This window comes from Tachypleus tridentatus, unplaced genomic scaffold (genome assembly GCF_004210375.1).
Source record: "Tachypleus tridentatus isolate NWPU-2018 unplaced genomic scaffold, ASM421037v1 Hic_cluster_2, whole genome shotgun sequence".
Classification (NCBI taxonomy): domain Eukaryota; kingdom Metazoa; phylum Arthropoda; class Merostomata; order Xiphosura; family Limulidae; genus Tachypleus; species Tachypleus tridentatus.
In genome coordinates this window covers 31,714,562-31,739,714 of record NW_027467782.1, presented here as the reverse complement: position 1 = coordinate 31,739,714, position 25,153 = coordinate 31,714,562, and the positions used below count along the sequence as shown (strand labels likewise).

The following is a 25,153-nucleotide window of genomic DNA, read 5'->3' as shown; positions in this document are numbered from 1 at the left end:
TATCGTCAAAATTAACATTGTTCTTTGGAATAATTGTACGGTATAACAATCATTATTATGTTATTAGAAAGTGTAACATTGTCGTATAATTGTATGGTGGTATAATCCTTATTATCTTATTGAGAAGTGAAACATTAACCTTATATATATATATATATAATTGCATGGTGCAATAATATTAACTTATCATGTAAAACAATCTGTTATATTCTTGACAACTGAAACATTGTCCTTCTATAAAATCGCATTGTGTAATGATCTTTATTATTTCATCGAAAAGTGCAATTACGTCCTCATGTTCAAAAGAAGGTGTAACAAATTTTAGTTTATTATCGAGAATTATAACTATGGCTTTTATTTATTGTATTTTCGAGGTTGAATATTATTTACTGATCTTTTGATCTAATGAAAAGCTGCTAGAATTTCATTGTCCTTTGAGTGCCGTCACATCATCTTGGGGATATATAAATGTATTTACCTCAACAAAGGCTGTCAAAGGGTCCATAATGATCACGTTCACGGCAGCTGAACAGCTGAACCACTGGAGGGAAGGAAAGTAAAAACAATAGTGGAGGAAATGGATTATAAATTTAAAGAGGTCATCGTTGTGAGCGATTCCTTGTCAAAGCATATGGCGTAAATAGTGAGAAAAAAAAAAGAGTTAGATTTTGGTACCTTGAGACATAGGAAAAAGACACAACTGACAGAGCAAGGGATGTAATGAAAGGGACTGGTCACAATGCTGTGTTGTTATGAACATAGGGGCTAATGATATAGGGAATGATAAGTCTGAGGAGTTAATTAATAACGAAAAGAGGTTGATAAAAAACATTTAAAGATAAAGGCATTAAATGATAGTATTAGGGATACTTCTAAGAGTTAATTGTGCAAATGAAATTTTGAGTAGATCACCAGGGCTTAATGCCAGGTTGAAATTAATATGCAAGGATGAGCAGGTTCGCTGGTTGAGCTTGTGGGATCAGTACAGTGAGAGAAGAGTACTTTATGGAATGGATGTTTATACTTAAGTTGGAAAGGATCTAGCATATATGCAAGGGCTAGTAACTCAGAAGTAAAGGAAGTTTTAAAAGAGGACTAGATACTGGTTAGGGCAAAGATAAATTAAATGAAACAAAATTGAAATTTACAGAAAAGTTTAGCACAGGAAATCAGTATAAAGACAGTTATAATAATAGGCTTAACTGTTACTAGTATAATGCTAGAGCTATAAGAAATAAAAAAATGATTTAGGGAACTGGTATGAATATACATTTTGATATCATGGGAATAATTGAAATACGGTTAAATGTAGATGATTTTGATCATAAAATGTTTTTGAAATACATGGTTATATGTTATTTAATAAAGATAGAATAGTAAAAAAGGGGTGGAGTGGCTCCATGTATAAAGTATGATTTACCTCCTGATAAAGTTGAAAATATCGATGATAATAGCAAGGAGACCGAATTCAATTTGGTTTTTGTTACTGAATTAAAGGGAAAACGTTCTTAGTATGAATTTGTTACAAACCATTAAATGAAACTAACGAATTTAGTGAGCAACTTTACAGTGAGATTAAAATTTAATCTACTATTGAAACCATAACTATGGGTCACTTTAATTTCAGGCATATTTATTGGGAAATGCTAGAGTCAAACCATGATTCTAGCATTTTATGGAAACTGTACAAGAACCTACAAGAAATAATGCTCTTTTAAATTTATTGTTAGCTTGTGAAAGAGAGCTTTCACCTCTCTTCACTGAGAGGGTGAAAATTTGGGAATACATAGGTGCTGCATATGGAAATCAGGAATAGTGATATTTTTATTCCAAATTTCAAAAAAAGCAAAATTTAAAGGAATGCATCAAGAACTGTCTATTGAAAACTGAGTTATTTGTAGACACTGAGGAAATATGGAAAATGTTTAAAGAAAAAGTTTTCAAAATTCAAAATCAATATATTCGTACATTAAGAGACAGTAAGGTGCATTAAAAACCAAACTGGCTCACGAAGGTGAGGCATCTTTAGGTATTTGGATGCTTCATAAGTAACTGTAATAGTCAACAGAAAATTGTGAAGTATAAAAAAACATATTCAAGGCAATGATGTTTATAGAATAACGACAGCTCAAGGAAACATGTCGAGAAACTTGTTGCCATCTGCTTGATTTATTGCTTCTTTTGAAGAACTGACGCTATAAAGGACAAGAGGAGTTATTTAAAACAGAGATTCAGAGAAAGTCACTGAAAAACATCCGCTTTTTTGTTTATATTGGTACAGATAGACACTGTCAAGATTAAAGTGGGCTATTTAAGCTTTAAACTAAAGATGGCAGACTATCCACTGTATGTTTGAGTAGAAGTGAATTGACGCAATCGAGGTTAAGCAAACTTGGACGTTGAAACCAATAAAATCCTTGCATAGCGGGACGACGTGACAGTATGTGCTATGATGATCGACTAACCTATGTAACTCACAAGTTCTGGAGTTCATAAACAAGAAGAAACCCTATCCGCTTGACGTCGCGTTAGTATAAGTTATTATTACGAACTGAGCTGAAGAAATCACAAAGAGGAAGTCAGCTGACACCATGGTAATATGAATAGGCCGACAATCCTCCCCCACTCAGCTGATATAAAAGGTCCTAGTACAGACACCAAAATATTCAAAATCTAGCACGCAATCCGACATGACTGAGATCATCATCTAGAGAGCTCAGATCTCGTCTTCTTCAAAAGAAGAAGGAAAAGAAGTCAAGAAGGAATCGAGGAACAACTATAGAAAAATGTCTCTTACAAAAAGTAAAAACCAGGCCATTTCACGCCCAAGCTCTTTCTAAGTAATTCTAATGCTATTATTCCGTATCATCAGCCACCATGATAATAAAAGTAAAAGAATTATCTGTGATAAATATAATAAAAAAACTGTATGTGTATGGGTAAATACTAAGTGTTTGAAGGCTTAGATAAAAGTATTATTGGAAGTCTTAGTCTCGTATCTCTTTGTTTTAACTATAAACCCTCAAGTTAGTGCCTGTGTGCTCTATTCGTCCACTACATCCTCACTTCAAATAAAATTTCATGTAACACGAGGTAGTAGTAGTCGAACTCCAATGGCTACAACGAAAGAATCCATTCAGTCTGCCTGCATGTCAGTCCGTGACCATGTTACAAATGGTATAAGAGATAAAATTAAATAAATACATCAAAAATTTAAGAAATATGAATTAATTGGAATGATAGATTCCAAGATAATTGGAACAATTATAAGTTGAACAAGATAATTGCATAAATTTTGAGCTTACTAAAATAAAATTGAGAAGTTTAATGAATAATAAAACGCATGGGCCAAATAATATTTCCTTGAGGGTTTTGAAGGAGGTGAAGGAGTGGATAGGTGAGCCACTTGCCATAATTTTTTGTAAGTTCTTGAATAATTGACAAATATCAACAGATTGAAAATTACCTAATGCCACTCCTATCTTTAAGGGAGATAATAGATGTTTTCCCAGTAATTATAGGCCTATTAGCCTTATATCAGTTGTGGGAAAAGTTTTAGAAAGTCTGATAAAAATACTTTATAAAGTAATTTAATAAAGTTTAAACTTTTATTGGATAGTCAACATGTTTTCACAAAGGGAAAATCTTGTTTTACAAATCTTTTGCTTTGAAAATGCTACTGCGTATGTTGATACATATAAAGGCGTAGATTTGGTGTATATGGATTATGATAAATCATTTGACAACGTGCCACATAAAAGGCTGTAAAGAAACTTATCTCTATCGCTGTGAGACATAAGTTAACTAACTGGAAATTTAGCTTGATGGAAGAAAACAGAGAGTTGTTATAAATGGTGTTCAGTCAAACAAGATTAACGTGATAAGTGGTGTGCCTCGAGGCTCATCCTGAGGAATTTTTCTCTTTTTTGATTAACGCTAATGATATAGACCAGGAGTTCCAAATCGGTGGGTGTGCTACGTTAGTTCAATGTCATTAGGTGATATTATGGGTGTATGTATGCGTGCCTGTGAGTGAATGTGAATGTGCATGTGTCTGCAACTGTATGTATGTGTGTACTAGTGAGTAGCGATTATGTGAGTGCACGAGCATGTACGTATGCTTGTGTGTCTGTTTAGCTGTGATTAAGTGTGTGTGTGCTCGCTGTCGACACGTGAGTCACATGTCCGTTGCTGATTGGTGGATGACGAATCGCGCGACTAACCACGCTCTCTTCCCTCCCAATACTTATCCCATCATTACTCTACCTGCACCCCCCACAAGTAGTCAGTGTAAGATCTACAGTTGCCAAAGCATTCATTATTCAACATTTTTATTTTATTTTAACAAGGAGATAAGTAAGCAGTAGAGGTGAGTTGTGTCCATGGCTAAACGGCGCAGATACTCAGAATCGTACCTCAACATTGGCTTCATCACTGTGCTCGCCAACGACGGCATCGAGAAACCACAGTGTGTTTTGTGCCATGCTGTCCTGAGTGCAGAGTCAATGAAACCATCAAAACTCAAGCGTCATCTCGAGACGAAACATCCAGAACACGCAAAGAAGGATTTGGATTTCTTCAAACGGCATGAACGGTGTCTTAAAGGCCAAAGAATCGATAGAAGTGGGTCGTTTCAGCAGCAGAGTGCAGCCGTAGTGGAAGCTTCATATGAGATTGCATTCGAAATTGCTGAACAAAAAAAGCCTCACACGATTGGAGAAACACTTCTTAAACCCTGCATGATGAAAGCAGTAAATCTTATTCTTGGAAAATCCAGTGCAAAGAAGATGCAGCAAGTATCCCTGTCAAATAATACTATACAGAGGCGCATTTCTAAAATGTCTATGGATGTGAAGGAACAGGTTTTGACTGAAATCAAGGGTTCCCCTTTGTTCTCCTTTCAGCTCGACGAGTCAACAGATGTAAGTTCATGTTCTCAGTTGCTTGTCTTCGTGAGATACATTAATTTAGGTGACATCAAAGACGAATTCTTATTCTGCAGTGCACTTGAAACCACAACAAAAGCTGATAATGTCATGGAAAAAGTTAACTTTTTTTCAAGACGAAGATCTTCAATGGGAAAACGTGTGTGGGGCTTGTACGGATGGGGCACCGGCTATGCTGGAATCGAAATCAGGATTCCAGTCGAGACTGAAGAAGCTAGCACCTCAAGGAAAGTGCATCCACTGCATGATTCACCGATATGCTCTCGCCAGTAAGACTCTCCCTGCCTCTCTGCAGGAAGTGCTTGAATCTGTAATCAAAATTGTAAATTATGTGAAGACTCAAGCACTCAACACTCACCTATTCAAAGAACTATGCAAAGACATGAATGCTGACCACGAAGTCCTTCTCTTCTACACAGCAGTACGTTGGTTGTCGAAAGAAAACGTTATTAATCGTGTCTTTGAAATGAAAGATGAAATAAAGCTGTTCCTGGAGACTCAAGAAAGGAAAGATCTTGTAGCTCACTTCAAAGATGAAGCATGGAATAAAAGGGTTGCGTACCTAGCCGACATTTTTGACCAGCTGAACAAGCTCAATTTGAAGCTTCAAGGAAGGGAAACACATGTTCTCCTTTTTCAAGATAGTCTTCGGGCCTTTGTTTCCAAACTGCAGAACTGGCATCGGAAAACCAATCTTGGAAGCATCGCTATGTTTGAAAAACTTTGTGGAGTGACGGATGAGTCTCAGATCCAACTGGATCAGTTCCTCAAGGATAAAATTACCGAACATCTTCAGTCTCTAGAAAAGGAAGTCGAGCGTTACTTCCCTGTGCTATCACAGGAACAGGAGGCCCTGGTAAGGAACCCATTTTGTACTGAACTTAATGTATCCAGCATCCCAGATGATATCCAAGATGAATTTCTGGATCTAAGGAACGACTCTTCAGCTCGTGATCTCTTCAAGAGATCACGTGACTCAGTTCTGGTGCGCTATGTATCAGTTATACTCCAAAGTCAGCATGATAGCTTTACGTGTCCTTGTTCCATTTGCTTCTACCTACTTGTGTGAGGCAGGATTTTCTACTCTTGTCAATATAAAAACAAAGAATAGGAACAGATTGGATGTTGGAGATGACATAAGACTGGCTCTAACAAACGCTCGGCCACGAATTTCAAAGCTTGCTGCTGAAATGCAATATCAGGCATCTCACTAGCTGGGTTGGATAGCTGTTCAAACCTATGTTCATATTATTTTAAGAAATATATGTTCTTTTTGTGAATTCAGGTTGGACCAGTGTGATTTAGTTTGCTAATAAATAATTACAGAATTACTAAATATTTTTTAGATGTTTCTTTCCCTCTCCTTCACAGAAAATAAAAGAAAAATTAAGCTGCTGATAATAAGCCCTAAGTAGGGGGTCACATGGGTTTCAAACTTTTAGGTAAGGGGTCACGAGTGCCAAAAGGTTGGGAACCTACTGATATAGGCGAAGGAATAATCAATAAATTATTTAAATTTGCTGTTGATAAAGATTATTTGGTGTTCCTAGCTATGAAGAGGACGCTGCTGCTTTACAAAAGGATTTAGACAAGTTATTGAGTTGGATAAACAAATGGCAGACAGATTTTAAGTATTATAAGTATAAGGTGGCCTGGCATGGCTTAGCGCGTAAGGCGTGCGACTCGTAATCCGAGGGTCGCGGGTTCGCGCCCGCGTCGCGCCAAAACATGCTCGCCTCCCAGTCGTGGGGCGTTATAATGTTACGGTCTATCCTACTATTCGTTGGTAAAAGAGTAGCCCAAGAGTTGGCGGTGGGTGGTGATGACTAGCTGCCTTCCCTCTAGTCTTACACTGCTAACTTAGGGACGGCTCGGTGCAGTGGGCTTACAACCTTCTCACTCAAATACTTGTTGAAAAATCCGCAAGCGATTGCGCCCTATGTTCCAAGATGGAATCTAATGGTGATAACTAACTAACTATAAGTATAAGGTATTGTACGTGTGTTATCATAACTTGAATTATGAGTATAATTTGGATGGGAATAACCTTAACAGTATCATGAAAGAAAATAGACCTTGGTTTAACCCATCCAAGCTGTTTCAAGTATTCAGACAAATGGGAATTTACGTTCTATCTATAGAAATACCAAATATAAGCCTAAAGAGGTTATAATTTCATTGCACTGGATTATTAGAAAAAGTTAACACTTTGAGCTATTCTTTACCTAACTAATCGTCACATTTTAACTCCCCCACGGCTGAATGAGCGAGCATGTTTGGAGTGACGGGGGATTTGAACCTGCGACGCTCAAATTAGGAGTCAAGCACTTTAAATATTTTGATATAACGACTTTTTATCTTTATTAATATTAGAAAGTTTATATCGTGCAATCTCTGCAATAAATATGGAAATTCACCAACAGAAAAAATGAGTAATTTGTTGTGTTTAGTCAAACGCTTAGGCAAATAACATTTTATTTTAAAATATTTATGAGCGGTTGTATTACGTTTGTTTTCTGAAGCTACATGAAAAACTACATTGTTTTTATTTTTGTCAAAGTATGCGTTTATATTTGTATTGGTGAAATTTACGCAAAACTATTTGAAAGCTCTCTGCTTCAGCCCTTCCTAACTTAATATTCATATACTACATAGAAAGTAAAGAGTAAACACCCTTAAAACGTAGACTATCTTTTTTACCACTAAAATGTGGATTGATTTTCATATTACAAAATTCCAACATGGGAAAGAGTGAGCTTATTCTGTAACAGAATTCAAACAAAGACCCTCAGACTGCGAATCGAGCGCCTTAAGAACCAGGTCATCTGTCTCCAATTAAATACCAAAACATTTTAACCATAACTTTACTGCTTACAGAGATATGACTTATTTTACGTATGCAAATTTACTGTGTTCTTTCTTTTGTCGTTTTCAAGCGTGCAGATTTTTTATTGGCATATTTGAAAACTACATCAAAACAAATTTCATATTTTATCTTTAAATGTTAGACTTAACTGTGGAAGATGCTATTAACCCAAAAGTACAGTTTCAGTATGTTAATGTTTAAATAGTTTATTTCAAGTTGTTGTGCTTAATTTTACAGTTCAGTTTAATAAATTGAAAAACATTATAATCTGTCAAGAAATGGGGTCTGAACCAGGTACACAGTTAAACATTTCATATTCACCTAATACTTAACACTTTTCACATGTCTGGAGTCAGCTATAGATTTTAAGAAAAGAAACTATTTCTGGGACATGACAAGTTTACTGCTGTCTTAGTACACACTGCCTTGGGGTTTTTCTTTTGGTTCGTAATTGTCATTACAGAATTGAATCGGTGAATTTAAAAGGGGCCTAAGTCGACAATTTTTCAAAAGTTAGATATTTTATGTTTAATGATCTTCAAGAGACAAGCTATCTGATTGTGTGCATAAAGGTCCCAAGTTCACAATAATGTATTGACCATTAAGAGCATTTAAAATGTATTGAGTGCAAGAGGGGCCCAACTCGGGACTTGGGCCTCTCTTGCATGGATTTAGCTTAATGTCGTAGGTGGCAGCACTGGTAATCCAGGATGGCAGCGCCCATGCAGCATGAGTTTGATTCAGGTTATGAAGAGATTAGGCCGAAAAGAAAGCGTAATGAACAAGAATGGGTAAGAAACAAGCTAAAAGGATTACGTGCTGAAAGCAAAGAATGATATGCTTGATTTCAAATCCCACCTTGGTCAGTTTTATAAAACGTCAGTCAGAAAGGATGGAGAAAAGCACACAGTCAGCAAATACAAGGTGTTCAGATTCAGTGCAGATTTCAGAAATTACATAGAGGTTTCCGAAAATATGCCTTCTCAGGTCACAACCAGATTCCGCCTTCTAAAGCCCTCGGTCAGGGTTGTCACATACCCAGAGGAGCCACTCTGCAGTGGGCAACTTGGTGTACAGGCAGCAAAAGTAAAGGATGTTCAAATATTGGCAAAATATCTTTCACCAGAGGCTCAGCAGTTCTTCAATAAATTAACAGTTTGTGATACTATGGGTGAAGAAGAGTTTGACTTTGAAGATTAAATACCATTGGAATGATGCACCTCATTAATAACCTGTCCCATTTCAGAATGAAAAACTCATTTTACTGGAAGTTATGTATCAGAACAATAGTTTGGATATAAACTGATCTCAAGCAGTGTTAAAAATATGACAGAATAAGAAATAAAGATATCCTCAGATGAGAAATATGTGGTATGTCCATTATTTTCAGGTTTTACTATTGTTTAATTCAAGAAGGACCCAAGTCCAGAGACTTTAGTTTGCCAACCCTCTGAAATTAAAAGAGTGAAGTGCTTCATATTATAGCATTTGTAAGCTATGAACTGGTGCTATCTCTGGGTAAAGTATGAATCATTTGGCATAGCCTCCCTTTAAGATATGCAAATACCGTATTTTCCGCCTAATAAGCCAAATTTCTGGCCCTAAATTTTGGACCTGATTTTTGGGGGTCGGCTTATTGGCCGATCACTCCTTTCGGAAATGTCTTCTTCTTAGGAAATGTTTTTCTTTTGAAAATTACCATAGGCGGTAATTTTGTCCCATCAGCAAAGCACGTTAAGACTACAGTGAAACGTTGTTTCTGGAATTTCATTGGTTACCTAATTACAGTGAGTGGAACCAATAACGAATGACATATTGATTCCATCTCTGTCTCAATACGACATGTTCTGCTTTACTACAGAACGCCAATGATCACACACAACATGCATGCTGACGCTGAAACGAGACTAAGAAATCATTTTGAAGAAACTTGTCACTTCTTAAAAATGGCTTCAGCTTATTGGGCGGTAATAAGCAAAAACCCTCATTTTCAGAGCTGAAAATTGGCCTCGGCTTATTAACCAGAAAATACGGTAAGTTGATTTCTTGCAAAACATTTCTTGGATTTGGGCCTCTTTTGAATTCACCGATTCAATAACATAGTTTAGTTTGCTATATACAAGCTATGCAACAAATCCGGTGGTGTATATATATCTGTATTTTTATGTAAACGCCACTGAATAAAGTGTATGTGCTTGTCCTCTGGTTAGTAAAAATATTTTCTTTTCTTCACTATCAAGCTATATCCGCTCTTTTCATTTAATCTAATTAAGTTAGAAACTCAGTTTATCTCTGTGTAACATTTCTCTAGATAATATGATTACCATTCGTGTCTGTCAGGTTTTCAGAGAGTACCTGACCTTTATATAACCTGTCTGTTGTGGTGCAGTTATAGTTAAAAAACTGGAAGTAAGTACAGGTCACAAACAAAGAAATCAAGTCGTATTCAAGGTATTCTAATAACTTTCTATCAAAAGTCATAAAGATACAAGTTGGTTACACTTTTATGTTCTTTCTACTCTTTTCAAATATATGATTCAATCCTTTTACACTTCTGGATTCTATTGACTTCACATAAAAATATGTAAGGATTTGTACATTCTATCAAACAAAATGTATTTTTTTATGCTTGCAATAAAACACACGAGTAGCTCCTACCGTTGGAAGAGAATTTCACGTGTTTTCATGTATGCAGTTTTAACATACTGGATTAGATGCGAGTAATATAAAAACTGTTAGCGGTATCCTATTAATATATATGGAGGATATATTAATTAAGTCACTGAAAAAAAGGCTTGAATTTTACCGTTTCTATTCGTCACAGATAGATTTCTTACACAAGTTCGACTTTTGTCATGAGAACATAGATTGTCATAATATTACAATCTTAAATTCAACAACAACTCAAGCCCAAAATAAACCAATACAAAGGAACACTTTTATACCTATATTAATAAATATAATCAAACATCTAAGTACGCCCTCTACATTCCTACACTCAGTTACACAACCCCCTTCAAACATGTGGTCAGCTATCGGTCAGTTACCTCTTTCATTCTTTCATAAACCAAATCAACACTAAAACAACAGGGACAAAACTATCTGCCACAACAAAAACAAGAGAAAGTAAGATGTAAACAACAGAAAATACACCAACACGACAAACCGTTGACTAACCTCATAATTAACAAAAACTACCGACAGTTAAATACAGACGAGATACATCTACTTAACAAAGGACTGAACTTCGCAATAGCACCTAGGTACATTCCAACGTTAGAAATTAAAACATGTTTAGAAGGCCTATCCAGGAGACTTGTGATACTTTCCACAGAAAACAACCAGCAGAAAAAAGACAACTTCGACAATTTTACTGACATCCAACAGCCAAACTTCCCAGAAAAATTTATATTTTCCAGAAACATCTAAAAACAACATCTTAAACGATTTTTTCAAAGAATTTTCTTACAAAACCATCTACATAATTTCACAAAACAGAAAGTTAAAAAACAATCCTACAAAAAGAGACATTAATTCCATTAAAACCTAAAACAAGGCAAAAATATTAAAATTTTAAAAGCAGATAAAGAAAGCGCTATAATCATAATGAACACAAATGAATACATCCAAAAAATGAAGAACATTCTGTCAGACACAAACAAATTTAAACCAATAAAACAAATCCAACAGACACACGAAACGCTTGTTTGTTTGTTTTTTGGAATTTCGCACAAAGCAACTCGAGGGCTATCTGTGCTAGCCGACCCTAATTTAGCAGTGTAAGACTAGAGGGAAGGCAGCTAGTCATCACCACCCACCGCCAACTCTTGGGCTACTCTTTTACCAACGAATAGTGGGATTGCCCGTAACATTATAACGCTTCCACGGCTGGAAGGGCGAGCATGTTTTGGCGCAACTCGGGCGCGAACCCGCGACCCTCAGATTACGAAGCGCACGCCTTAACGCGCTAGGCCATGCCAGACCCCACACGAAACGCAACTAAACAAAATACTACTAAAATTAAAAAAAAAAAACCAACAAAATTTCAAAAACACTTTATTCTTACCTACGTAAGACCGACTCACACACACCACAAATATACGACATCCCCAAACCTCATAAACCAGATTGTCCATTATGCCCACATATGAATCGTTTAATTACAATCTTGGTAAATACATAGCTTGAGAATTCTCCAAATATGTAAAAAACTACACTGACAAACAAGCAGAAAAATGGAGAACAGATTAAAAGAACATAAAAAGTCACCTTCACACGTTTTCGAACACTGCAAAGCAAATAAACACAACATAACCATAGAAAAGACCCAAATACTAAATATATATTTAAATCTAACGTTTAGAAATTGCATTTAATTAAAGTAACATCATGTATTTAGTTAATAACGTGAAAAAACCAAGAAACTCGAAAGCAATGATTAAAAACAGAATCAATTGCACAATAGTATGAGTCGTAAGTAATAATAACATATATATTTTACAGTATTATGTGTCAAAGTATATGCGTGTGTCCGCTGTTATATGGAAAGCTGCCGGTCAGATTGTCACCAGGCATATATATACTCTTTGAAGTTCCTGGGGTAAGGAAAATCGGTTTTTGACCCAACTTCAGTACCATCCCCTGAGTTCTTATATCTTCCCTGTATGTTTAAAGGTTTAGTCAGATTGTGTGTGTGTGTGTGTGTGTGAAAACGAAAAATGGAATTCGTGGTCAAAATGATAGACAAGTAGATATATAAATAAGTGTGTTTATAGGTAACAAGGTACATAAAAAGAAACAACAGGTTTTCTTGACAGTGGTATTTTAGTTGAAATGAATCACATTTGTGGAATTATGGTGTATTAACATTTTTAAACTTCAAACATATGTATATGTGTGTTGTGTTTTTCAATTTCTGACGCGAAGTAATCAGTAACTTCTATTGTACTTAAGTTACTTGGTTCACAACACAATCGCCAACTCATTGTCCCTAAAGACGTTCCAACACATTGTAGGTTTGTGGTATTCTTAAGTCCACCCACACAAACTTGAGAACAGACAACTACACATGAAATGCTATATTTATTTTTCATCTTTCACATTCCCGTGAGACAAATGTATAAATTAGATGTCTTCAGGGGATTTCATTATTTCACTTTAATATTCACCGAATGTTAGTCTGAATTCCAGGATGTGTTGTTGAGATAGAGATATTCTTATACACTTTATCCTTTGTTCTCTCTCAGCAACCAATAAGTAACTTGCTAGTAAGGCTGTTCTATTCTAAAACATCTCACAAGAGAATAGATGGTGTAACAAAGTGTGAAGGAAATACCGTCAACAACTCGTTTCTTCACAAGTGGGTGAGCATTGTCTACGAGAAATTAAAACTTTCCTTCAATGTCTTCTCTAATGACAATAAGTTCGTAAAGATTTTAGTCATAACAGGGCCACTGGGTAAGCATTGTCTATCGATGGTAGAATAAAACGTGTCTCATTTATTTTCAATGCATTCTCCATTAAGTACAAACCGAATATAAACGAACTCATGTACTTAACTTTTGTAGCTTATACACTACGCAACTGTAACTGTTTTAACCTATACACTAAACTGTTTTTACTTATGTACCAAACTGTTCCAACTTATAAACTAAACTGTTGTATACTTGGTAGCGACTGATGAAAAAGAAAAGATACATCAATATACTTGTATAAAATGAGGAATCTTTTCAGAACAAGAAACTGTTCCAATATAAATACGATAACAGTAATTAATTTATATTTATGACTTATATTTCTTAATATTAATTTCATTTTTTGTTATTTATCTTTCACTGTTTTCCAGTTTTATGTAGATAGCTCGAAATCGTTTGTTTTTTCGAAGATCATTTTACTTTTAATAAACTGCATAATATTTTTCGAATTTTACCTATTTTTTTTCCTTGCACAGACTATTTTTATTTGTATTACATGACCTATTATTTATGGAATTATTTTTATGTAAGTTCAAGTGTTGCTAACGCTCAGTAGTGAGGGAGAACTTAAATCAGGAAGAAGAGACACGAGCTAAACTGGGAAAAGAAGATAAAATGAAATAATTATCATTTTAATTATTTAAATATTTCTTTTGCTGTCTTTAACAGTTAAAACCAGATCAGACTCTCGGACCTGAAAATATCTACCTCAGCAGCTTGACTAACCATAGTTACACTGTGTGGTGATAGGCATGCTAACATTCAACGTGCGTCGTGCGATACTAGCCGGTTTTAGAATCTTTCAAGAAATATTTTTTTTTTTACATGAGCTTGTTGGTTTGTTTGTTTGTTTGTTTTAATTTCGCGCAAAGCTAAATGAGGGCTATCTGTGCTAGCCGTCCATAATTTAGCAGTGTAAGACCAGAGTCATCATCACCCACCGCAAAGTTTTGGGCTACTCTTTTACCAACGAATAGTGGGATTTACCGTCACTTTATAACGCCCCACGGCTGAAATGGCAAGCATGTTTGGTGTGACCGGGATTCAAACCCGCGACCCTCAGAGTACGAGTCGAACGCCTTAATCCACCTGACCATTCCGGGGCTTTACATGAGATAAAATCCACCTAGTGGTAGAACCTACATATTTCTCCATTTATAACATTTACTACTGAATGTGAACAATAGTTGAAGGATCAGGCAGTAATTTTTAGGTGAGCATGCAACAACTTTTTAGGTGACAGATAAAACATTTTCCAGTTATGTTTCGCCTTATTTGAACTCTGAGTTGCAACAACGGTTATATCAACAATTGTATTGTAATCTGTGATGCATGCAGTTTTCATTCGTAAATTTTTAAGTGAACAAGAAACGAACACCTTTATATATACGCTGCTGGCCAAAATCTTAAGCTCAATGAACATAAAGAAAAATATGCAATTTTCATTGATAGATTCAACCATTTATTTGAGTAGAGCTTTGAAAGATGAAAATAAGAAAAGGGAAAATAAAAATAAAAACTTTTTCAGCAATTAATATAGAAAATGTGAACACTATGAAATTACCCTAAATACTAGCTGGTCTAAAGTTTAAAGCAATACTGAAACGAAGCGTTAATCGGTAAACACGTAACGAAATTTAGATATTTGTGTTCAAGCATTAGTGTTGTCAACATCTCCCACTGACACCTCCTGTGTTACATTGGGTAAAAACATGGCAAAGGTTAAAACGTTGACAGTGTTTGAACGTGGCAGAATTGTCGAGCTGCAAAAGCAGGTCTCTCTCAACGTACCATCACTGGTGAGATTGGGCATAGTAAAAATGCTGCAAATTTCTCAAAAGACCCTGAGGGATACGGAACGAGAATTTCAAGTGTTCGGCCCAAGAAAATTTCGCTGGCGTTGAGCAGGAGGATTCGACGGGTTGTCAGGCAAGAAACTAGCTGATCATCGAACCAGAGTAAGGCCCTTACACACGCAGAATGTAGCTCAAGAACAATAAGTGTTTTTTGTTGTTTTTTTTTATAGCAAAGCCACCTCGGGCTATTTGCTGAAACCACCGAGGGAAATCGAACCCTTGATTTTAGCGTTGTCAATAACAATAAGACGGCATCTACAAGAGAAAGGCTTTAAAAACCATAAACGTCTTAAAAGGCCACGCCTCCTTCTACACCACGAAACAGCTTGGTTAAACTTTGCTGAGAATCACCAAATATGAGACGTGGAAAAGTGGAAGAAGATTTTGTTCTATGATAAGAAAAAATTTAACCTTGATGGTCCAGATGGCTTCCAACGTTACTGGCACGATAAGGACATGCCACCGGAGACATTTTCTACACGACACAGTGGAGGAGGTTCCATCATGATCTGGGATTGTTTCTCCTTCCATGGAACAGTGGAGCTTCAAGTTATTCAGGGGCGTCAAACAGCAGCTGGCTACATTGGCATATTGGAGAGAGCATCCTTATTGACTGAAGGTCTCACTTGTGTGGAAATGACTGGCTCGCGCGAACCCGCGACCCTCGGATTACGAGTCGCGCGTATTACGCGCTTGGCCATGTCGGGCCAATAAAAATTATATTTTGGTAATTATTTTATGAGTTTCATATGCTCTCAGCTCCTCGGAAAGTTAAATCTCACTCAACTTTTTGTACAATGGGTTTTATAATAGTTTTAATTCTCTAAGTATAATTCTCATACATAAAAACACACAAATGTAAATAAAATATTTAATTTAAAATAATTTAAGTGTAAAAGAATGTTAACTTTTTTAATTGATAGGTGTCCAAGTTTTTATTTGTGTGGCGGCAAGGTTGTATGAAAAGTGTGAATATAAATATTTAAAATGTATTTAAAGTAATTATTGAAAAACAAAAGTATACATTTTATGACCATTGTATTTATGCTTCGGTTTAGCAGAAGAAAAGTTAAATCTTCTGTGTTACGGTGCTTCTTTCATTTTTTAAACAATCAGCAGGAATTGCCACTATATCATGTTAATTTAAGCCTGAAAACTAATGACAATTTGGAGCGTGACTGACTGAGTAAGTTAATTTGGGGTCTACACTTTATTATAGTTACTTTATAGAACGAAGTTTTATAGTTGAAGAAGAATAACATTAACAGATCCATGCACTTAAGAAAAGGCATGTTAGCAAGTACTATTAACTCGACTGTGGTGGTAAATTAAAACCAGTGTTTAACCTTTTTTCACTGACCCGTTTGAGAATCTAATTTGAAAGCTATGAATCCCCTCCCCAGAAAAAATCACATAAATACATACACAGAAAATAATGGAGGAATAAAATAAATATTTTTGCCCCCAGTTTACTGACTCCTTGAAGCCCTTTCATGGACCACCAGTTAACTGTTATGAACCTTCGATTTAAACAATGGTAGAGGCTGTGATATTAGTAAAATAGGAAACATAATTGACAGAAAACATATATAAGAGGTATAAAATATTAATGTTTTAACATCTAAAAATAGTTGTCACTACTGTAGTGTTGGAAGTGTTAGAAATAAAATTGATGGATTCAAAGCAGTTGTGGAAACTGAGGATTTTGATATTATGGGTATCACTGGGATTTGGTTGGATTTGAACAATTTTTTATCACATTTTTCTTTTGAAATACCAGGTTATGGATTATTTAGTAGAGATAGAGTATTGGAAAAGGGGAGGAATAACTATAAGGAAGGAGTGAATTTCACCTTGTTGAGTTAGAACATATTAAGAAAATAGCACTGGGTTTGAGTGTTTGTGGATTTAAAGGGAAAGCCTTTTAACTATAATTTGTTATAGACCACTAATTCAGAATATGGAATTTTATGAGAAATTATTTAATGAAACAGAATGATAGCTGAAAAAAGATATTACTATGGGATATTTTAATTTCAAGGATATTAATTGGAAATACTTTTCAGTTTGACAGTGAGGAGATAGGTTTTTGAAAATTGTTCAGAACACTACAAGAGAGTGTTAAAGCACTTATATATTAACAGATGTTTCAATATAGAATACAGGAGATAAATATGAATGACAATTATAAACAATGTTGAAAGTGATGTCCGTTGTCATTAATACAGGTCTGGATCCTTCTTATTTTGTTTCTAAACACTGCTATCAGTAGCTGGCTTAAAATGGACTGAATGAATGCTGTTATTGCTGCTTTCAAAGCTGCACAGTGACTTTCTGAACACCCTGTATTAGATTTAATATTAGTATCTGATGTGAACATGATAAAAGTTGAGTTTGGTGAGTGCTTAAGTACAAGTGACCATTGCATTATTAGGTTGGGGTTTTACTTCATGTAGAATTTAAGAAAAGAGTACCCCAATTACAAATATCAGAAAAATCCATTTTGGTAGAAAGAGACATGATCTGGCTTCTGTAGTTCATGAAGAGTTGGGAGATCTTGAATATGTGTGGGAAGCATTTAGGAAAAAAAAAATATGCTTACAGAACATGCATATTCACAACAGAAAACAATAGGGCAATGAATCAGAATAAACCAGTGTGGTTTAGTAAAGGTTTAAGAGGTTGTGTGAGGGATAAACATAATGCATTCATGAAATTTAAAATTACTGAAAATAGTAAGAACTTACAGGACTAAGAAATCAAGAGAGTTGGTTAAAAAGAAAATTAAAAGGGCAAGTAATACATGTGAATGAGGGTTGGCTCAAACAGTGGATAAGGAATTCTTTAGAAATATGATGGACAAGCAAAACATGAAGATGGGGATTGAGCCTCTTAAAAATTATAGCGAAAGGCTGAACTAAGAAGATTATGAGGTGGTAATCTTATTACATTATATGAGTTCTTCAGTTGTTACAAAGAAATATACAGGTATTATGCTTTAGCTAGAACACTTGATGTTTGGGGAATATATTGATGTAAAAGATATTTTAAGTTCTGAAATTGTAAGAAAAAAATTGGGAAACCTAAGAATTGATAAAACCTCTGGACCACACAACTTTTATCTGAGAAGTTTAAAGAAACTTAGATATTTTTATGTGTGAATACTAGCTAACATTTGTTTATAGGTCATTGAGTCATGGAAGAGTATTAAAAGATTAGAAGTTGGTTAATAGTAGTTCAATATTTAAAGGAGGTGATGAACATTGTCCAGGCAATTATAGGCCATTTAATCTTACATCAGTAGTTGGAAAGGTTTTTGAAAGGATGATTTAAGATGTATTGCAGAATCACTTAAAGCAGTTTGATATAGTGTCAGAGAGCCAGCATGGCTTCAGTAAGGAAAATCTTTAATTATGATAAGAAACCCACTTGAAGTAAAAATGTATTCTCAAGAAGGTTGATATGGGTGTTGAAACTTTGATTAAAATAAAGTACAGGTGACCTAAGGACGTTGAAAGGTTGTTTTGTACTTTGGTTAAACAAGACTTTTCCTTTAATTAAAATAATCTTCTGGTCTAATTTGAGGATGTAACTGAGAGGGTTGATGAAAGAAGAATTTTGAATTTGGTTCACTTGATTTTCAGAAAGCATTTGATAAGGTACCTCGTAAAAGACTTGTTACAAAAATTAAGTCTGTGGATGTGAGGAAAATGTTATTAAGTTTGATAGAAAACTATCATGAGTGTAGAAAGCACAGAATAGTAATAAGTAGCTTCAGGTCTGACTGTGTGATAGTTACAACTGGTGTGCTTCTGGGCTCTGTGTTGGGTCCTCTGCTGTTTATGACTGGTATTAATGATATGGACTCTGGAATGACTAATAAAAATTTACAGATAACTTTAAGATTTTTGGGTTGGGTAACTGTACCAAAGATGCTGCAGACTTACAGAAAGATAATTTGATGCATTGAGTCATAGCATGACAGATAATGTGTCTCCAAATGGCTGATATGAGTATTAGCACTGTTATTGATAAGGAGAGAACAACACTTTGACCTTCCTGAGTCACCTTCAGGTCAACAAAGAGAGTTTGCAACTGATTGTTACCGGACACATCTTAGGGACGAGAGTATAAATGGTATGGAATTGTAGGAGGCGTTGCAGTTGGATGTTAGGTTATTAATTAGTATAGGAATAAAGGTGTTCCATTCTGAGATGCATTTTTATTTCAAGTGGATTTCACATCATCATGAATAACAGATAATGTTTATTCATAATTAAGGTGATGCATGTAGATTTTCATAATTCCAATTTAAAAAACTGTGGTTGAAGGAAAAGATGTTGTTGTGATCACAAAATCACTTAAGTCATTTAAATAGTGTATTGTAGCCAGCAGTAAGGCTGATAGGATTTTGGGTAGCATCCATAGTAATATTGAATATAAGACAAGAGATATTGTTTCATTGTATAAATCATTCATATGGCCTTATTTAGAATACTGTACACACTTTAGGGCTCCATTCCTTAACAAAAATATTTAATTGTTGGAGAAGGTTCAGAGAAATACTGTTAGGATAATATACTCTTCAGAAAAAAGAAATGCAAAAGGGATATTTTTTGTTATTTTAAAGAGAAATATATGTAATAACGTTACAAGCTCAGAGTATGTGATGTAACACGTTAAGGCACTGATTGTCAGACCAAAATGACAATAAAAGTTTTGCACTTTGAAAACGGAGGAAAACATCGGATTTTTCGCCAAAACGCATGTGTGTCCAATAAATTTGTTTGAGAGATCTGCATGTTTTGCAAGTGCAACATGTGCAAAATCCCTATAAAAGTGACAGGTTCTCGGTTTCCATAGCTCAGTGTTAAGCGACCGACATGCAATACAGTTACGCCAAGACTGACTGAAGCACAACGCAACAATGCTATTGGTTGCTTGGAAGCAGGCGAATCTCGATCAAATGTTGCCAGAGGTGTGAATGTCCACCCAAGCACCATCACAAGGCTATGGAATCGTCACCAACAACATGGATCAACTTGTGACTGTCCACGATCTGGCAGATCTCATGTGACCACGCCTGCACAAGATCGCAACATCCGGTTACATCGTCTTCGGGACAGGACCACCACTGCAACGTCTACTGCCTTAACCATACCAGGGCTGCGTAGGATTTTCGATCAGACCGTATGCAACCGTCTATGAGATTCTTAGGCCCCATGTGCATCCCATTATGGTGAACGTCAACGACGTTTTTCAACATGACAACGCCCCTCCTCACACAGCCTGACTCACCACTGACTTCTTGAGACACCACAACATCGATGTTCTTCCCGGGCCCTCCAGATCACCAGATTTAAACCCCATCGAACATCTTTGGGACGAGTTGGACCGACTTCTGCAATGGCGACAGACTCTACCTCAGCTTGCAGGAGCTTTGCAGGCTGAGTGGACAGCCATTCCACAGGATGTGATTCGTCATCTCATTGCTTCCATGAGCAGGAGATGCCAAACAGTTATTGATGCTTACGAGGGGGATACTTGTTATTGACGTTGAGTGACGTTAAACTTCACCTAGTGAGCATGGACTTTGCCTTTGCAGACTTTGGATGTTCAGCAGTTAATGTGCAAAGTTTCACACATGACATACAGAACTACCCGGAATAAACTTGTTGACAATGTGTCTCGTATTTTGCCTTTTGTGTTTCTTTTTTTGAAGAGTATATATTGGATGTGGATTGTTCTGTGAGGCGAAAATCTCAAAATTTATTTCTCTGGATAGGAGAAAGGTGAAGGAGATTTGATTAAGGTGTTTAACATTATTAAGGGTGTCAGCAATATAGATCTATCAAAGGTTTTTGTGTATAACAGTGAAAACAATAAGGTAAGCAGTCATAAGTTAAAATTTTGGCAGTACTGGAGATGTTTGCAGTTTAAACAGTATTACTTTCCAAGAGGGTGGTTAGTGTTTGGAATGAGCCTATGAAAGAAATGATGTAAAAATACATGATTAAATACCATAAATTTATACTGACAGATAAGTTGGAATATGTAAAGAACAGTGGAAAAGTTAGGAAATCCAAAAATAGTGAATGAGATACATTTGACATATAATGTTAAGTTAGGGTTTGGGTTCTAAACAAATTCTAATGGCAAGGTTTTCATTGAAAAGCTCAACATAATCTAGGTTTCAAATGTTCTTTTTTTTTCTTTTTTATGTTTTTATAAAGGAAAGATAAGTATTCTCAATTCTGAACAATTTATGGGAAGTTTTGGAATTGATTTCAAACATATAGACGTGAATCTCTTGGTATGCAAGTCTCATGTTCAAGAGATTTTGTGTTTTTAAACTCTCACTGTTTTTGACCAAACTACAAGTTATTATTTATATGATACACTCTACTAAACTAGGTTATCATCTGTATCATGTATTCTGCCAACTGTAGGCTGTTATCCTTATCATGCATTGACAGAATATTGTACCAAGCTCTATGTTTTCAGGTATGTCATATATTTACAAGATATTCTCAGTTATGACTTTTGCTTGAGAAAACATATTTATGCCTATGTTAAGCCACCTGGGTTTATTCATCATAACAACCCTTTTTATAATAGGTGAAACATGCTTCTCCTAAATTAAGAGCCCTTTGTTTTTTCTGCAAATGTTTGTAGTTTATTATTTTTAAAACTGAACTTTATTAATTTAAGAATATGTAATCATTTAATTTTTTTTAATATCCATTTTCTTTATTTTTATAGAAATAATTACAAAATCAACTTAGTGAAACATGGAAGAGAAAAATACAGAACAACTTTCAGAGCTTTCTGGCTTCAAGATTGACAGGTAAGTAGAAGAAAATAAGATTTTGTGTATTATATTTCAGTGTTTTTCAGGTGTGTTTTGAATAATTTTTAATAGCAGAGAAGGCTAAACTAACACCAGTGAAGATAATTGTAAGAAATGTTGGTTACTAATTAGGAAAAAACATTTACATTTTTAATGCTTAAGTGCTTCATTAAATGTTACTACAGTGATTATTGATAAATGAATATATTGTTAAAATGAATGCAAGATCTGTTGAAAGATGCTTATCAGATGATTTAATAAAGTAAAGATTTGTTTTGTAGTCAACATTCATAATGTTTAGGGACAACAAGGGACCTGTTGGTTCATCTTGGCTGTTTCATCCTCTAAACTAGACTAAAAATATTAAATAAATAATTTTATAAATAAAAATCTTAAAGCTAGGCCCTTAACATTCATGCAGTTATCAAGTTAAACTTGCTTAAATATACCTCTACAACATCCAACGCCCAGTCAGTCTGTTAGAAAAATAAAACATTCTTAGTGGAAGATAACTCCAACCTTGCCAAAATTCTCACCAGTAAGTATGGAAAAATGTGATGTATCATCATAATCAATTCCCTTTACAATCCTAAACACCTCAACCAGTTCCCTTTACAATCCTAAACACCTCAACCAGTTCCCTTTACAATCCTAAACACCTCAACCAGTTCCCTTTACACTCTTAAACACCTCAACCAGTTCCCTTTACACTCTTAAACACCTCAACCAGTTCCCTTTACAATCCTAAACACTTCAACCAGTTCCCTTTACAATCCTAAACACTTCAACCAGTTCCCTTTACAATCCTAAACACCTCAACCAGTTCCCTTTACAATCCTAAACACCTCAACCAGTTCCCTTTTCACTCCTAAACACCTCAACCAGTTCCCTTTACACTCTTAAACACCTCAACCAGTTCCCTTTACAATCTTAAACACCTCAACCAGTTACCTTCTCAATCTCTCTCTCTCTCTCTCTCTTTTTTTTTTTTTTTTCAAGGGTAAACAATATCAAAGATCTTGATCTATACTCATATGACATGCCCTCCATTCTAGGCACTAGTGATCCTCCTTTACAACAGTTTAAAGGTGAGGAGCCCAAAGTTGAATACAGTACTCCAAATGTGGCCTACCCAGTAATCTATACAATGAAATTATAACCTCCTTTTACTTCAATATTTTGAAAACCTAAAATCCTATTTCTCTTACCACAAACAACAATACATTGCTTTGATGGTTTAAGAGACTATTACATCAGTATCCCTCACCTTTATTACATGGTTAAGGTTATTCTAATTTGAATTATAATTCAAGTTATGATAACCCACATGCACTATCTTGCACTTATTATAATTTAAAACCAATGCCATTTATTTGTCCAATTCACTAAATTCATTTCACATTTCAAAATCAGCAGTATTTTCTTTACAGTTAGCAATGCCAAAGATTTTAAAGTTATAAGTAAAAATAAGTAATTCAATGACCATTTCTCCATCTATGTAATTTGATGTAAGTCAAAAAGAGCAAAGGTTCTAAGATTGAGCCCTGAGGTAACATGTTTGTGACATTAATCCAGTTTGTCTAAATTCCATTTGTAACAATCTTCTGCCTTTTTTTGTGCTGCTGCTCTGCTATCGAATTTGTGCACTTCTCTCTCACATGTATAAAGATAGTTTTTACAAGTATTTTATTTGGCATCTTGTCAGATGCTTTCTAAAAATTCAGATATATCCAAATCTACATGCTTACATTCATCTACAAAAACAATTTTTTTTCAAAGAATGTTTGAAAATATTTAGAATTGTACTGCATAGTCAATATTAAAGGAAAATCTTGTCCTAAATATCACAGACTAGTTAGTCTTACATCAGTTGTGGGAAATATTTTGGAATGTCTGATAAAAGATGGTTTGCAAAGTCATTTAACAATTTTTATTACCTCTCTTGAAAAGAGGAAGGAAGTTAGGTAGCTTCCAATCCATTGACACCTTCCCATTATTCAAGAATTTACAAAAGAAATAGTTGCAGTGGCTTACATGGTCAATCCCTAACCTTTTTTGAAACCCTTGGGGAAATATCATATAGTCTAAAAGCCTTATCATTCATTTGTCTTATTTATTTCTTGTTAATGAGTTCAGAATTAATGCAGTTATCTTCTTTGCACTTGTTTCTATCTCTCAACTATTCAAGATGATGAACTCTGCTCAAAAGTTGATTAATTAAAAACTAAAGGAAAAGTTGAATAACTTGGTCATCTCATAATCATCAAATACAAGCTTTCCTATATAATTCCTCAAGATAACCCATTTGTGACATTAATCCAGTTTGGCTGACCTCTATTTGTAACAACTTTCTGCTTTCTTCCATCTCGCCACTCTTCTATATAATTTGTTCACTTATCTCACACACCTATAGAGAGAGTTTTCCCAACCATTTTATGTGGCATTTTGTCAAATGCTTTCTGAAAATCCAGATGTAACAAATCTACACTCTTTCCTCAAGAGGTGATTCAAAACTTTGTCCCAGCAGGCCATTGAAGCTGTGATTATCTTTCTCTTGTTTATTTATTCCAAATTGTGTGTTGTTTCCAAAAGAACCAGATACTGGCAGTCTATCATAAATTTGTCCTGCCTCAAACAATTTCTCCATCTCCCAGGTTTTACTATGGATTCATTTGTAACCCTCAGGTGGGCGTTTTCTTCAGGCTTATGGGCGATCAAGATGGACATTGTGAATGCTTACTTACATATTCCAGTTGGTTGGCAATTGCAACCATATCTTTGGGGTGAGATATTAGTTTTGTATCTAACTTTTGGGTTTGCAACAGTCTCATATGTTTTTGTCAGGTGGTGTGAGCTTTTGCTCATCATCTCCATGTTTTGGGATGTGTTTTTATTATTATATGGATAACTGGTTGCTGTTTGCTTGTTTCAAACAGGAGTTTGCCCATCATACCCTTCAGCTGTTCTGGGAGGCAGCTCTAGTGAGTTGGTTAATCAAATTGGAGAAGTCTCCCTTTCAACCTACCCAGTATCTGATATATTTGGGTGTTTTTTCAACACACATCCCAGTCCGACTTTGACTTTATTTAATGGAGCTATCAATTTACCATGTTCTTATTGCTCCATTTTTTACAGCTTTTAAGGATCTATCTTTGGGGATG

The 25,153-nt window shown here is 35.2% G+C and overlaps 1 protein-coding gene across 7 annotated transcripts in view; it reads left to right on the top strand.

Moving 5' to 3' along the window:
* Window positions 1–16,063: 16,063 nt before the first annotated feature.
* LOC143242389 (uncharacterized) overlaps window positions 16,064–25,153 on the top strand; it is a 62,731-nt gene continuing 53,641 nt past the window's right edge. For 5 of the 7 annotated variants that reach the window (XM_076485751.1, XM_076485747.1, XM_076485746.1 and 2 more), the window contains exons 1-2: window positions 16,077–16,328; window positions 21,905–21,989. In XM_076485751.1, the coding sequence (XP_076341866.1) occupies window positions 21,934–21,989 (56 nt within the window). In that variant the 5' untranslated portion in view covers window positions 16,077–16,328; window positions 21,905–21,933. Of the gene's footprint in view, window positions 16,329–21,904; window positions 21,990–25,153 lie in introns of all 7 variants that reach the window. The other 2 variants (XM_076485750.1, XM_076485752.1) reach the window with 2 other exon arrangements.